Here is a 17,115-nt window from a genome sequence, read left to right on the forward strand (position 1 = left end):
AAATCGCTGTGTAACACACAGAAATCTGTACGAGCGGGAGTCCCGAATCGATATCGGCCGATTACCACGGATCCGACAGAGAAAGGGTCGACGGAGACTGCAGGCAGTTAATAATCACAGTAAAAGGCTCTCCGGCCGGTAAAAGACGCGTATACTTCATACAGACGCACACACACACACACGCACACACACACACACACACACACACACACACACACACACACACACACTCACGCACATATAATATATATGAAGAAGGCCGTTCGGCGACATATATATCATTATTATACATTTATACGAATAAGACCCACATTACGCGCTCGCTTCTCCCTACCACGGCGGCGCAGACACACGGCCGCCACCCCGTCCACGGTCAAATCGTCAAATCGTGTCGGTCGCGCCCGACTGGAGTGCACACGGCGGCGCGCGTATTATTATAATATATATATGCAGTTACGCACTTGTAGCTTTAAGCCCGCCGCCGAACTCGACGCTCACTTCTGTCCAAGTCGCTAACCCGCAATCACGGTCCGTCGCAGCAGTGTTTCGCCCGGAGTACCTACCCATATAAGTAAGTAATTAATAATGATAATAATAACAACAACAACAACAATAATATTGTGCCAATAATATATTATTATATCGCGTCCGTCGTTATTGTATATTATTTTATTTTCACTCGTTGGCAAATTGTTTTTCCGACGCCTTTCTCCTCTATTTTTGTATTTGAAATAACAATTTACATTTTTTTCCGGACATTTCATAAGTAGGTACCTATAGGCCATAGGTAGTATATTTATATTTTTGTATTTTTTTTTTAAATCGGTTTACACATCTCGAGGCACTTAAAAAAATAATTTATAATAATATTATATAGGCGGTAGGAACAGTATGTACCTACTCTCCGATCTGCAATTTTGCATCAGCGTGATTGATAAATAAATATCATTTTTTTCTTTTATTCGTTATACTAAATAGTATATTTTGTAAAAATATATAAGATAGATTTAAAACAATTGTGTTTCTTATAAAACTGCATTTCGTTGGGGGATTGTACATTTTTGAAATTATATTTAGAAATTAATTTGTTTTATCTTTTTTTTTTTAAATAAATACATAATTTATTAAATGTATTATGTTAACACATAGCTTATAATTTTTAATAGAAACAAATAACCAGTGCTAAATTTCGAGTTTCAGCTGAAAATAAAATGCTACACTATTTTAAAAGTTAATTTTAATAATAATAAAATATAGAATTCATAAATCATTATAATATACCGAAATATAGTATATATTACCTTCTTAAAACTAACCAATCTTGTTGATAAAATATAATTGTAATTGTAACTGTTAAGATAATGTAAACTACACAAAAATTGTAAAAACTGTGATTAGCATTTAAGAAATTCACTAATGGCCTTTGCTGCTGTGTTATAAAAAAAGATCAATAAAAAAAAATTATATTTTATATAATTCAGAACGGTTATTTAAGAATACCTATTTATCTGACATGGAAATATACCTGCGTGAGATCAAGATCATTTTCGACTTTTTGATTCTTCTCATTTGTGTTAAAATATTTTCTTGTATTAATCAATTATGTACTTTTTTCCTTTACTACCTTTATCTTATTAATGTGACCACAATTATTACGAATTACGAACATGTACAAAATGGCATTTGGATCAATTAAAATGTTCTACTCACATAGTTGTAGGTAATTGTTAGGCACTATGTACTACCTAATAGTCTGTGTACTAATGCGATTATAACCTGGTTTGTGTAACAGACATTTTAACAATATTTAATTGGTTCTAATAGTCTTATGTTCTTATAGGCGATCGTAGATGAACAAAACAATGCGAATAGTGTTATATCATATATTATGTATTACATTATTACTTAAATAAATGTTAAAATGTATAATATAATCGACAGTCTAACGGAGAAAACAATTTAATGTTGTCAAAAGCTTCGCATGTCTTATAAATTATCGTTAAATGATTATTGGCATAGTACATACTGCTACATAATAGTAAATAAAAATTGTTCATCAATTTCGGTCATTCACGTTCGTCATAATTTTGTTTTAAGTGGACGTCGCACATCGTTGTATAATGAATTATAATATATGCCCAAGAGAAGCATAAAAATAAAATATCAGATTTTGTATTTAAAATATTGTGGATTATTTGGGGGACTTTTTTGTATATGATACCTTTGATAGAAATTAACAAGAATATAGCGCACATTGTGTTTCTATGGAATTAATTTTCTTCTCATTACAATTGAAAAAGCATTCTATTATATCTATGTTTATAATAAAATATTACGATATATGTAGGTAATTATTAAATTGTACGTACATTGCTTAAAGAATATAATTCCTAGAAAACATTAGCTATATTATTACGTTGTCCGCATTAATGATTATAATTTATAATACCTTACATCCAAACATCTATGAACTAAAACTTTAAATATATTTTTTTAATTGTTGTCGCGTAGAAATTTATTTTTAATGCTACATGGCCTACATGCGAAAAGCATAAACATAAATATATAGGTACATAAGTTTAACTAAGATTTATAATTTAGGATTTGTAGTTACAGCCTTAGAAGAGCTAGAGTCCTAGTAATCAAACTTCAAAATAAGCTGTACAGTTAAAATGAAATTAAAAAAAAATTTCGATAATCAAATTTATGTAAAATACCTTATTTAGATACCTAAAAATTAATACAAGAAAAAGAACCAATCCTATTCTATATTTTCGTGCATTAGGTACTTCGATTTTTTCTGTACAGACTGGAATAACCAATGACTAAACATTAAAAACATTTATATTTCATATATAGTATACTATTAATATAATTATTAATTATTATACACAATGAACGTGTTACACCATTTTTTTGGCAATGACTTGGCTTATATGTCAAAAGGGGGATAAAAACGCATATTGGTGGGCACTCTCCTTCCCTAGATACACCGACGTGTATGTACATAGTATATTATGGTGCATACAGTTAAAAGTTTATAAAATGCGTCATATACAAATAAAATCTAATTAAAGTAATAACCGATGTAAATATACTTTTATCAAAAATCAATTGCATCGGGTAGGTATGTCATTCGTTGAATTTAGCATAAAAGTTATTTTTGTTATATGGTTAATTTTTAAAACATATTGTAAATGACCTAAAAGTATGTATAACTAACGAAATAGTAATTAATTATTACGATGGAGTACCTAGCTATGTTATATTTTCTATATTAAAATGTGTTTGAAACTAAAAAATGTTTCTTTGATACAAGAAAAATATAATTTTCGTTCTGTATCATAAATTTGGTTGTGAAATTCGATAACACCATGATGCAGATTGGGATACCGATTATGAATATTGTAGTTTGAAGTTAGTGAGGCAGCCAAATTACGAAATAAATTTCCTTGTAAAACGATGAAAAAAATGTCCTTAACCCGTTTATAAGAAGGTATACTTACTCGATCCAGTTGAGTACAATTGTGTTCTATAGAGATAATGGTATTATTTAACCATTTAGTGAAAGGACTTAAGCATAGTTCATTTTTTAAATGGGTGAAAATTCCGTAAATTAAACCCTATAGCGAATGATTGTTTGGACAAGTTTTTTTATTTTCTTAAGTCAGCCTTCGTGTATTTCCCCAGTGTTTCATATTATGCATAATAACGTCATCCAGGGAAGTACACTCCTATGCCATAAAATATATTATAAATATACCAAGGCCATTTACGGATGTAAATCGGTATTAAGGTACTGCACTTATACTTAGGTACTCTGCACTGTCTTATTACGATAAAATAATTGCGAAAATACAATTCAAAATATTTTTAATACCTTTCAAAGGTGGGTTACGAAAAAAAAATTAAAAGCGTGATTTGAAACTTAATTAAAAACTGTCTTACCTTAATCGGTTATCAACTAGACTTCTGAGTATTGTTTAACTGTAAAATTAATTACCTACGAGTTTAGTTTACTGCTTCGATATAATGCAATCAATTAGATAATTGTTATGAATCGTCCATATAAGCTATACAGGTTGAACCACCTAGGTACCTACTATTTACTATCTACAAATTTAAATCGATCTCGGTTTATAGGTAAGTACTTACCTAAAATTATGTCCTGATGTAAAAATTATTAATAGGTACTTATTACAATATCGTTTAATGTTAATCAGACACCACTTTTATATGCATATAAAATATAAATGCATGCAATCTTTATATTATCTAACTAACAATTATCATTATATTACATATTACTTAAATCGATTCCACATATTTACTGTCGTTTAATATAATACAATATTTTATTATTATTATTATTATTATTAGATATCAAAAGATGTTATTTTGCCGGGTCAACTATAGTGTGTTATTTCATAAAGTTATGAATTGATTGGTATTTACAGTATTATACCTGTGTAATAATTAATATTTACGTTAAACAGTTATTGTGAGTTATGTTTGTTTTATTTTCGATTGAATGTCATGATAACAAATACGTAGAAAATATTCATTTGTTTATACGAATGGACCCTGACACAGAGGCTGTTCACTTCCGGGGCACAGGTGAAGGGGTCTTGCAATTGCTTATGATTTAGGCATAAAAAATAAAGATATTTTGATCAAGCGATTGTATTTTCGATTGTGATAACTCTTGGTGCACATACGACCTCACTTGCCCAGTAAATGTAGTCCAAGGCATTCGGAACTGGTTTTAAGATCTACTTTGGTTTTTCTTACTTACTAATAATATAAATTATCTATAATTCAAATACTTCGATATTCATAATATTGAATTTTTTTTTTGTGAAATAATAGGCAGTTGAGTTGTGTTCAATTATATAATTCACAATCAACCAATAATCATATAATAAAGTATTCATTGGATTTAGACACATTCCAATATTTCAATTATAATTTATAACATTTTTAATTTTATACCATCCGATTTCTACTAAGTTATAATATTTTTTTTATTACTTACGTTTCTTATGTTTACTTGGATTATGATTTATTATATTACATGATTCAACTATGGTGTAATTGTTGTGTGTAAGGTGTAATACATAATATCTCCTTCGAGGCTTAACCACTCCGATTAAAGACGACAGAGTTATTCTAAATTTTTTTATTCGTTAATTTATTTCGTGAAGAGCTGATCGCAGTAAATTATTGATTAGAAAATTATAATGATAATTAACCCAATTAATAAATTTATTATGATTACAAAACATTGAAATATAATAATATGCTTATCATTATACTAATATGTAAAATCAAATATTCATAAAAACAACGTTCAATATAAGTTTTTAATTTTCAGGATTGATATACACTATACAGTGTGTTCACGCTAAGAGCTAGGTATCACTAAATATTTCAGTTCGATGAACTTGTACTGAAATGGGGTTTACGTTGAATGACGGATAGTACTTAAATACACATTTTTAGATAAATTTTAAATTTTTAACACTTTCAATACGCGCATGCGCGATACAACTTACTTTTTTTTAAACGGTAACCAAATTTTTTTACATATTTGGATAGAGTATTTTTTTCTTAACAATTTATGTATAAAAAGTTTTGTTCTAATTACTAAATTGGCATATGAAATTTAATATTTACGATTAATTTGTTTTTGACGAAATTTAAAACTAAATTCAACTTATTGTTACTTATTAGGTACTAGTTATTACTTATTAGTATCCAATATTGTTAAATACCTTTTTGCACACAGATAAGATGGAATCATTTTTGGAACATCAAGGTGGAAACTTCGAACAATTTATCAGATAGAACTATAGAACTTAATTGCAAATAAATAAACCTTGATTTCAAATTCAAAATGTGTACAATTTTATAGTTTTCATTACCTTCAATAGCTATCTTATTTCAGAAGAATGAATGAAAAAAATGAGAGTAAATTATTTTTTTTTTAATCTAGAGAAATTGTACAATCTGTAAAATAATCTTTTACAATAAGAACAAATGGTTTAAGAATTTTAGAAAAGATAAAATAACAAAACAACAAACAATAGGTTAATTAAATTAAATTATTTACATCAGTTCAGACAGCGGGCTTGGTGAAGAGGGCAAGCGGCCATCCGTTGATGGAACTTCTTGAGTAAATTAAGATAAAAAAGTGTTTATTTATATCTTATCTGTGTGCAAATAGGTATTTAATAATATTGGATACTAATAACTAGTAATAAGTAACAATAAGTTGAATTTAGTTTTAAATTTCGTCAAAAACAAATTAATCGTAAATATTAAATTTCATATGCCAATTTAGTAATTAGAACAAAACTTTTTATACATAAATTGTTAAGAACAAAATACTCTATCCAAATATGTGAAAAAAATTGGTTACCGTTTTAAAAAAAAGTAAGTTGTATTGCGCATGCGCGTATTAAAAGTGTTAAAAATTTAAAATTTATCTAAAAATGTGTATTTAAGTACTATCCGTCATTCAACGTAAACCCCATTTCAGTACAAGTTCATCGAACTGTAATATTTAGTGGTACCTCTTAGCGTGAACACACTGTATTGTAGTGAATTTGAAATTATGTGTTTTTGTTTAAACTAGGATTACCACAAATACAAATAATTAAAATGTATCTATATGTTATTACTTGTTTGTAGTTATTACATTATTAGATAGACTTTACATCATGCCAAAAATATAAAAGTTAATAGTTATGATTTATATTGGCTCATAGTACCTATATATTATGTGTGACGTGTGTATGCATAATATTATTAATATATACCTATACATTGGCCAATCATCAATTGACCACAACTCAGTAGCACAATAGACATACGCATAACATTTGGATATAATATGTTTATATAAATCCTATGATGTTATAAAGTTGTATAATGTTTTTTAGTATTTATAAATTATAAGAGAATGTGTCGTAGATTATTAAATTGTATTATTGTCTATACGAGAGTGACAAGCATGAAGCAATATAGCAGTACGCCGTGCCTTCAATTAATTCGAAAACAAAGATAATTGTTTCCATTAATATTTTCAACAGTTCAAATTTATGCGTGTAATAGTAGTAATTACATTATATTGTGCTCATTATTTTACTGAACTCGTTTGATTCATATTTGTAGTATCCCTATGTATAAAATACTTGGATATCTATACCTAGGTATAAATGTTTAATCTTTTATAAAAACTTATTACCTATTACTTTAAGTTTATACAATATTGGTATTATAAATTATAATTACCTTTTTTTTATGGTTAAAAGAACACCTTTTACTATAGGTATATTGAACTATATCTATTTAAAATGCAATGATTGCCATTTGCCACCATCAAATTTGATGTGAATTATGTTAATCGATAGCCGATAGGTAAGGTAATAGGGATATACATTAATATAATAAATATATATGCGTTTTGTGGGCTGTAGCAGTGTGGCCTACCCAATCCCAATATGCTAATAATATCAGCTTTTTAACTATCTATGTTGGGTCTTGTAGATATTACAAGTTATACCATTTTTAAGTAAAAACGGTTCAATTATAGTTGTATATTTTCATATTTAACATACTGAGTGTAAGTTTACTTCTAAATGCTTATAGATAGCTCTAATTAAAGGATTTTTTATTTTCAGATAAAAAAAAAGCATTTACAATGGAGTTCAAACAGTTTAAAGAATTTTCGACTGACATGATCGATTACGTGGGAAATTATTTAGAAAACATTCGAGATCGGTAAGCAATAGTAACAGATATTATATAAAGTACTTCTTAAGTAATATATTCACAACAATATATATTTTTTTAATTTTTCTTGTGTGAAAAATAAATAAATTTACAATAAAATACAATTATTAAGCCTATTGTTATTGTTATTTGTGTTATTAATTATTATTATTCATTATAAGAGTGTGTTTAATTTGGGCAAAACTAGGTGTGTAGGCAAATAGAAAAATATAATTATTATTATAATTTACATTCGATTTAGACAGGGTTATTTAATTACTTATATAGTATTGTATATATTTTGTATGTAACTAAACAATATTTTAATATTAATTTAATTTGCTCGTTAAAAATATTAACATAATATTAAATATATTATAATGATGGTAAGTATACCTACGTATTTGGTTTTCTACATATATTATTAGATATCTATTTTAAGAAAACATACATACTAAAATACTAAATGGACTTCGTGGAATTTATTAGCACATTATAATGTTATGTTAAATATTATCAAACAACAATAGTTGGTGGTTTCACATTTATACCAATAAAATACTTGTCTTAAATTTTAATACGTTCAGTACCATAGAATAGGTACGAGTAGTGTTTCAGTGTTTTTAATATTAGGGAATTGTATGATGACTAATTCTTGTCGACATAATACTACAATATTATTTTATTGAATTAATTAATATTACAGGAAAGTATTGTCATCGGTAAAACCTGGTTACTTAAGACCACTTTTACCGACCGAGGCGCCTAATGATCCCGAAAACTGGAAAGATGTGATGTCTGACGTCGAAAAGCTGATTATGCCTGGGGTAAACCATATATATTTATCAATAATTCATATTATTGCGATAATTAGATTTATATTAATTAAATTGTATGTTGTCTGTTTTTATAGGTTACTCATTGGCATTCTCCAAGATTTCACGCTTATTTCCCTACGGCAAACAGCTACCCGGCCATTGTAGCTGACATACTGAGCGATTCAATTGCTTGCATAGGATTTTCATGGGTAAATCATTAATTAAACGTTGACAATTAACCAGCATTATTAATAATTTTTGTAAAAAAAAAAATTATTGCGAGTATACAGTGACATCATCATTTTAAATTAATAATTGATGAGAGCTATTATGGACTGTAAGTGTTAAATAAACCCACTATCAGTGTAGGTATTCAAAATGAAATCCATTCAATTTTCAATAGATTTGCATTCAATTTGCATTCACATTCATGAAAAATTGAATGAAGTTTTACAATCAAACTGATAGTTTTTAAATAATAGACAACAGTAGGTTCCTATGTAAATATGACCTCGGCCACATTATTATTAGGTATTTAAATCTCTAATAGTACTGTCATCACTGTAATAGTTATCTAAACAGTATACATATCATTAAATTCGTATAAACACGCATATTATGAGGTTTTTAATACAATTTGAGTATTTTTGAATAAAACATGAGAGTAAATTCTTGTTTTTAGAATTAAAATTTCAAACACTGTTTATTAGCTTGTAACTAAATTAATTCATATTATATACATTTATACTATGTGTTTCAGATATCAAGCCCCGCGTGTACTGAATTGGAAGTGGTCATGATGGATTGGTTGGCTAAAATGATAGGCTTACCAGAAGTCTTTTTAGCCTCTGCTGGTCAGGGAGGAGGCGGAGTAATTCAGGTGAGCATGTTGTGATGTATTAGTTTATTTCAAAACGGGCAGTTTCCTTCAAACTGAAATTTTAAATCCTATAAATATATACCCACTGTCTTATAAATATTATACTATTATATACTTTCCCAGTTACTCTTATATGTGTTAAAAAATAACTAGTGGTATTATTCTGAGTAAAAATAAATTAATATTTTTTGTCTTTAGTTTTTTTATAATTTCCAAAATGTGTTACTTATATCAATACTAAATACAGATGGTATTTTATTTAAAAAATGCAAATGCAAATTTTAATCCAAAAATGTTTAGGCTAGTACCTAATTGCCGAGCCTTGAAAATTATACTGTGGAATTTAAACATTATTTCATAAATTTCAAAATATGCTGTTCTAAAAACCTGTTTAGTTAGAATCTTCACACTTTTACTGAATAAGCTACTACTTCTTATACCTATCAATGCAACTATAATAATAATAATAATAATACAATTAGGTATTTTATTTTATTGATGTCATGATGGACATTAATTATTCAGGTATCAGCTGATTAAAAATTTTAATGAATACCCAATATATTAGGTAGGTACATAATGTTCGACAAAGGGAAAGTGATTATTGACATTTTAAAAACTAAATATATAGTAAACACTTAATGTATTATATTTTCAAATTTTCTTTTTTTGATTTTGGTGTTTATTTAAATGGTACAGTAGGGTGTTTCGTGATAATGATCTTGACCTGGAGACCCACCAAATATAATAAATAGTCGTACTTAGGTAAAATAATATTAAATGTTTATTAAAATGAATATTCGAATACTTGTCTGAATGATTATAAAATATGTTTTTCCTAAATGCATTCTGAATACTTTTAATATACATTACCTAATTCAATATAAAAATAATTATGGGCTCTCAAATAATATCCAATATAATATATTCATTTGTTTTGATGGAAATTGGAATATACCTTTGGTGGAAAACGGTGATGCCCCGCAAGGTAGAAAGCGCATACCTCGCGATTTGCACAACTATGATATCCTAAGAAATATTGGCTGACCCGCCATCCTCATTCAAAATCGTTTATCGTTTTTTATATTGAATTATTATTGAATTCTGATTTAAGTGATTTAACACATTCGTTGCGTAACTGAGCGCCATAGGTAGGTACTCAATGATAAAGTATTTACACTCAAAACCTATATACCTACTAATTACTATAAGACGATACAAAGCAATTTTCCCGTTTTTTACTTTTCAATCTTATAAAGTTTTTAATATACAGGCACTTCAAATTCCGCGGTTGCATTTATCCACGTTTGGTTTATGATGCAGTAACTGTTGTTACTCGAAATTGTTCTTTAAATATTTAGCCATTCAAGCGTTACACTGCTATATGAAGTTCAAATACATCATGATCTTATGGAAACTAATAAAAATGAATGAATATTTTAAACAATATTGATGATGAATTAATTTTGTTCAGTACTTGTGAGTTGTGATTGTGTCGGTCAAACTATATAGTCATAACGCAGTTATTACAAAAAGATAATCCGAATCAATATTCTGTTGCAATTCCTAATCACCGATAGTATCAAAAGTCAGTCGATTTTACTAGTTAACCTTTACCACGAACTTCAGTATAAAAAAATCTAATTATAATTTTTTTTAATACATAACGCATATTATACTTTTAATGATAAATAGCTGGTATTACATCCAATCGAATATTCTGTCCATAAATTTGTCTCGTTAGGTCTGCATTATCTAGTCCGTTATATACTGCACAGTGTATACATTTATATTTGTCTTCGTGCAATTTTTTTTTTTTTTTTTTGGTGAACGCTCCAATCCCAATCTCAATTCAAACACCAATAACCTTGCAGTTAAATAATCATAAAATGTATGACGAATATAGGGCACTGCTAGCGAAGCCACTTTGGTGGCGTTGCTGGGCGCTAAGGCGCGGATGCTGCAGATAATGAAACAGGCGGACCCAACAGTCGTGGACGCGGACATCGTTCCCAAGCTGGTCGCGTACTCGTCCGCGCTGTCCCACTCGTCCGTGGAGCGCGCTGGTCTGCTGGGCGGCGTGTTGCTCCGCGCCCTGGACACGGATGGCGAGCACAAACTCCGCGGCGACACCCTGCGAGATGCCATCGCCAAGGACCGCGCGGACGGCCTGATCCCGTTCTTTGTGGTGGCGACGCTGGGCACCACCAGCTGCTGTTCGTTCGACCGCCTGGACGAGATCGCCGAGGTGGGCAGCGCCGAGAGCATTTGGGTGCACGTGGACGCTGCGTACGCTGGTAATGATGATATTATATTGTTGTTGTTGTTGTTGTTGTTGCTGTAAGCATAGCAGAGAGGAAGTCCCGTGTATATTGTTTTTCTAGGGGGGGGGGGGGAGGGGTTACAACTCACCGGGTCGTGTCGTGTCCTTATATTAAATACATAATTAACGTGTGGGTGCGTGACCAACATTTTGTTACCTATATGTATTAAATAGACGGAACACGACACGATACGGTGAGTCGTAAACTCCGCTTTAGCCTGTGCGTCCATCCCCATAGGTGGACTGGCCAAGGGAGTTAGAGAGATATAGCCGTCCTATATAGGTATCTCATCCCTGCAGAGCTGGCTCATTTTTTGAGTGACATTTAACTAGTAGTTACCTACAGCAAGTTAAGTTTTTCATCATTAATCTTAAAACTAAAAATTTGTCTACAAGGCGATCTATTTATGTGCCCACACTCATTGCGTTGACAAATATTTTTATTTTAAATAATTTTGTGTAATCAAAAGCAACATTTCTGAAAGAAACTCTATATTTTTACTTTTTGTTGTCCATGTTATTATTTTTATTATTTTTACTTTTTTGTATGACGCCTTACACTTTTGTTTTTATATTTTGAACTTTTGAAGCAGTATATTTTTTGAGTAATTCGATGTATTATAATCAAATTTCGAAAGAGTAGTTATTTAGTTATAAATAATTTATAGTGACGTGGTTTTTTTAGGAGGCCTGCTGAACTTTTGAAAGACTAAAGTCTAAAATTATCCCCGATTCACACTAGTCGTTAATGATCAAATACAGTTATTGTTGGGTCTCTATTTTTAAAAAATGTTGTGAGACTTTCAAGTCTGCGTTTCAAATTAAAGCATAAATACGAATACGTATATTAAAAAAATACTTGAGCTGCTAGATTTTTCGAATTTCCCCACATGGCCGATCCGTCTTCGGTCCGCCTTTGATCATCCCCCAATTGTTACATGGTAAGTTATTAAACGTTATTATCGAGATCTACCTGCCTAGTTCATACAGAAAAACAGCACGCGAATCAATAAGTTAAAAATAATTATGAATTATAAAAGTTATATACTTATATACGTTTTAATATGATAAATTAATTATTTATTGTCTTTAATATTGCAGGATCTTCATTTGTTTGCCCGGAATATCGTCATTATATGAAAGGAGTAGAATCAGTCGATTCATTCAATTTCAATCCTCATAAGTGGCTTCAAGTTACTTTTGATTGTTCAGCAATGGTAATTAAAAATTAAAATTAAAAAAAATTCTGTACCTATGGCTAATGAATAGGATATTATTATAAAAAATTTTCTTTATTCTATTTAGGCTTTAATGATAATACAACTGATATAAATATTCTACAATTTTTTTTTTAATACGATAGAGCATGTAAGGTAGGTACAGCCGTATATTGGCATAGGTAGGTACCTATACTCCATTATTCCTAAAAAATGATGTAATGTCTAATATTTCTGTTATGAACAATTATTTGTATGTCATAGAATATTGGTCGTCAACTATAATATTATAAGTTATATATTATTAATAGCTATTAATTATTATTTTTTATATAGTGGCTAAGAAATCCAAATTACGTGATAAATGCTTTCAACGTAGATCCACTCTATTTGAAACATGAACTTGAAGGACAAATGCCGGATTACAGAGTAAGTAGTATTCCAACAAATCGCTGTGGTCTTGTAATAAAAATCAAGAGGACATAGGACACATAATTATTTGATAACTTTATTATACATGTGTAGTTTAGATAATTTGTATGAATACATAACATTATAATTTTTTAACTTTGATTAGCATTGGCAAATACCGTTGGGCCGCCGTTTTCGTTCATTAAAAATGTGGTTCGTATTCCGTTTGATTGGTGTTGCAAACCTCCAAAAGTCCATCAGAAAAGATATAAATCTCGCCCTTGAATTTGCCAAACGATTGGAAAACGACCCAAAGTATGAACTTTTCAATGAAGTCACCATGGGGTTGGTGTGTTTTAGACTTAAGGTGAGTACTTAAGGGCTAAAACATATAAATTAAAATGAATATGGCTGGATGAAAATGATCTAACTATGATTTTTAAATTATCCTATATTTTAAATAATATTCATGAGTACCCATTGACTATTGTACATTTTTAATTAAAGACCTATAAAGTTAAAATGCATAAATATGTAGTACGTACATTGTATACTACTACCGTTATGGCCTTGTACAAAATCAAACTATAATTTTTATTCGTAGGTATAACACCGTGTTATACATTAACACCTATTATTTTTATTCTTTAAGAAAATAATTGGTCCAACTGTTCATGTTTATGTGGGGTCCATATAATACCCACCTATATAATTATACCATAGAAATTAAGTAACAAAAGTCACAAAAATCAAATTTTACAGGAGACGCTAATCAAAGTTTTTGTCACAAACGGACTTACGATTGTATATATAATACTGAAATAATAATATTATTTTGTATTATTATTCTAAATTATCAGTTATTTAATTTTCTGAACATATGTTTCATTACTCCCAATATAGTTTAGGACTTACGACTGCATAATATACTCCTTACAATCTATGGATTTATTGTGACTTGTGAGTTAGATGTACGTTTAAATATCTTTAAATAGATCACAAAAAGGATATTCTATTATAGAACTAATTCCATTATATATCAAAGAAATTTACTTGCGTTACTTGACTTCTGTGGCATTATAATGTCTTTAAAAATATTTTATACTATATACATACCTCGAACAAATACTTGAATAATTAGATTTAAAGATGAGATAAAAATATCAATGTGTCATGTACTCATTTGTCCAGCCCATATAATAATTAATATGTATAAGCACAACTAAATTTATTTTATACAAAATATAATTGTGCAGGGATCCAACGAACTCAATGAAGTGTTGTTGAAAGAGATAAATGAACGAGGCACCGTGTATATGGTCCCATCGAAAGTCAAAGGAACCTTTTTCTTGCGTATGGCTATTTGCTCGAGGTACACACAGATTGAAGATATTGACGTTACATGGAACGAAGTGAATGAAGCCGGTAAAACCGTATTGAGTAAACAATGAAATCGGAATATTATAGACCAAGATTAAAGTTTGCAGCTAAAATGAGCTCTGTTCAATATTAAGCGTTGAACATGAATGATTCTTAAAACTATAGTATCGGAAAATATAAAATAATTATCAATAAAATGAACACTAATAATACAAAATCAAATATAATTGTACTCGTACAAAGGAAAACTAGATTTTACTCTATCGTTATAGAGACTTTATTAACAAAACGTATTAATCAATAATGTTACAATACTTTTTTTGAGGTCATAATATTACGTAGTTCTCTTATTTTTATTAATTTAATAACTACTTATCTATATCTTTATCCCTTGAAGTGTAGAAAGATAAAACTATTGTATTATTCTAGCATATATAACGAATACAATTTTAGGTTAGGTATTATTTATTTATTACGAGAAATATTCCACTTAGGCAGGTAGTAGGTACATATTATATTACAATAAAAAATACATTGTAAACTTTTAAGATTCATCTCTCCGGTTTACTTTTTAAGATATATGTATTTCATACAGTAAGATTGTTACATTTATATTATTATTTATTTGTTTTAGAGTTATACTTCAGAACAAAATTATAATATTTATACTATTGTTATTAATTATTATTATTCCATATCTATATATTTAGGACGGCAATAGTTTAAAAAACATCCGAACTTAGACCATAATAATATGATGGTACAAAATAATTATATCTCTAATGTATGTTAAACGTGTTTGTAAACACTATTCAGTGTTATAACTTATTTAATTAACTAATTTTAGTGCTTTTATATACTGTAATGAAATTACCTTATAACTATTATAAATTCCAATAGATTTCAATATTATCCATTAGATTAAATCATATTCTTAGTTAAACATAATCAAATATGTATTATAATTTAGATATAACATATATATTTAAATAATTTAGTGTTATTAAAAATTATCAGTATTATCACTTCACTTGTTTATTATTCACCAATATATTTAAATATAAAGGCTGTGTAGCTATGTGACATAAGTCCCAAAGATCCCCACAGAAATATAATTCACACCAATATTAATATTTTTTATGTATTTCAAATTATTCAAAATCGTCAATAAACCATTATGTGTAATCGTACAAATCTATGTTTTTGTTCATTAAATAAAATGGACGAAACGCCTTTATTCGTAATAATAATTATAGATAAGTAGGTATAGATTATGATTTATGGGAATGTTTACTTCGTAGGTACCTAAGTATGGACACTTACAATTTAATGTTATAACACTAAAATAACTCAGACGCTCGTCGTAATCTGATGATACATTATATTTTATCGATAATGAGAAAGTTTAGAGTTTTTGAACTTTACAGATGACAGGTAGAATTCAATACCTATCTAGAATGAAGGCATGAAGCATACTGTAGATACTTATCTGGGATTTCGGCACCTAGGTCTTCCACCGCCTTATAAGGTACATTAGGTGAGTTAGGTGTTTATAATTAGAATATTACCTAGGTACTTAATGTGATTTATTTCAATATACTATAGAAAAATAACTATAGAATTAAATAATAAAGTAAAAAATAATAAGTATAATATAAGTAAATAATGGAAATATTAATATTAAGTTTAGTGAAAAGAACGAGATTTTACTATTATAGGCAATTAAAGTTTAGTGTATAAGGTACCAACAAAACAAAGAATAAAAATGAATTAGCTAGGTATAGGTAGGTATCTGAAATGACTCAGTACAATAATAATGAGCGTAAAAACTAAGTTCATTCTGGGAGTGACAGCACTGTGCACTGAAAATCTAAAGAAGATCTAAAGAAGTCTGAAAAAAGGTAATTAAAAGGTATTCTTATTTGGATACTAGGTAGTAGGTAGTATGGTACGCGCCACATCCGCATGTGTTATCTCCGTCTTACAAACGTACAACATAGCAAAAACTGTTTTGCGCGAAATAAAATCACTCGAGCTATAGTTAAAACTAAGCGCCGAAATGTTCATACTATTAAGAAGAGAACATTTACTGTGCAACATTGTTTTTATTTTTTCGATATCACAAATACAAAAACAAGTTATTTAAGTTTGAAATAATGAATTATTAAACAATAAGAACTTTTCTTGTATTTGTGATATGTAGGCAAAATTAGCCATAGGTAATTATGGAACGGATTTGAACCACTTATTTGAGAAACGACTCAAGCCCATAAAAGGTAATTATTCTGAGAAAACAAGAAAAAACTGCGA

General features: G+C 28.9%; 1 protein-coding gene across 1 annotated transcript; it reads left to right on the top strand.

The window, feature by feature from the left end:
- Positions 1-444: 444 nt before the first annotated feature.
- Positions 445-15,995, top strand: LOC111040739 (aromatic-L-amino-acid decarboxylase). The gene is made up of 10 exons (XM_022324749.1): positions 445-571; positions 7,686-7,785; positions 8,483-8,603; positions 8,690-8,803; positions 9,355-9,474; positions 11,381-11,771; positions 12,899-13,014; positions 13,351-13,443; positions 13,592-13,792; positions 14,682-15,995. The coding sequence occupies exons 2-10, from the start codon at positions 7,706-7,708 to the stop codon at positions 14,874-14,876; spliced, it is 1,431 nt and encodes a 476-aa protein (XP_022180441.1). The 5' UTR covers positions 445-571; positions 7,686-7,705; the 3' UTR covers positions 14,877-15,995.
- The last annotated feature ends 1,120 nt before the right edge of the window (positions 15,996-17,115 follow it).

The sequence above is a fragment of the Myzus persicae genome, unplaced genomic scaffold (genome assembly GCF_001856785.1).
Source record: "Myzus persicae strain clone G006 unplaced genomic scaffold, MPER_G0061.0, whole genome shotgun sequence".
NCBI lineage: Eukaryota > Metazoa > Arthropoda > Insecta > Hemiptera > Aphididae > Myzus > Myzus persicae.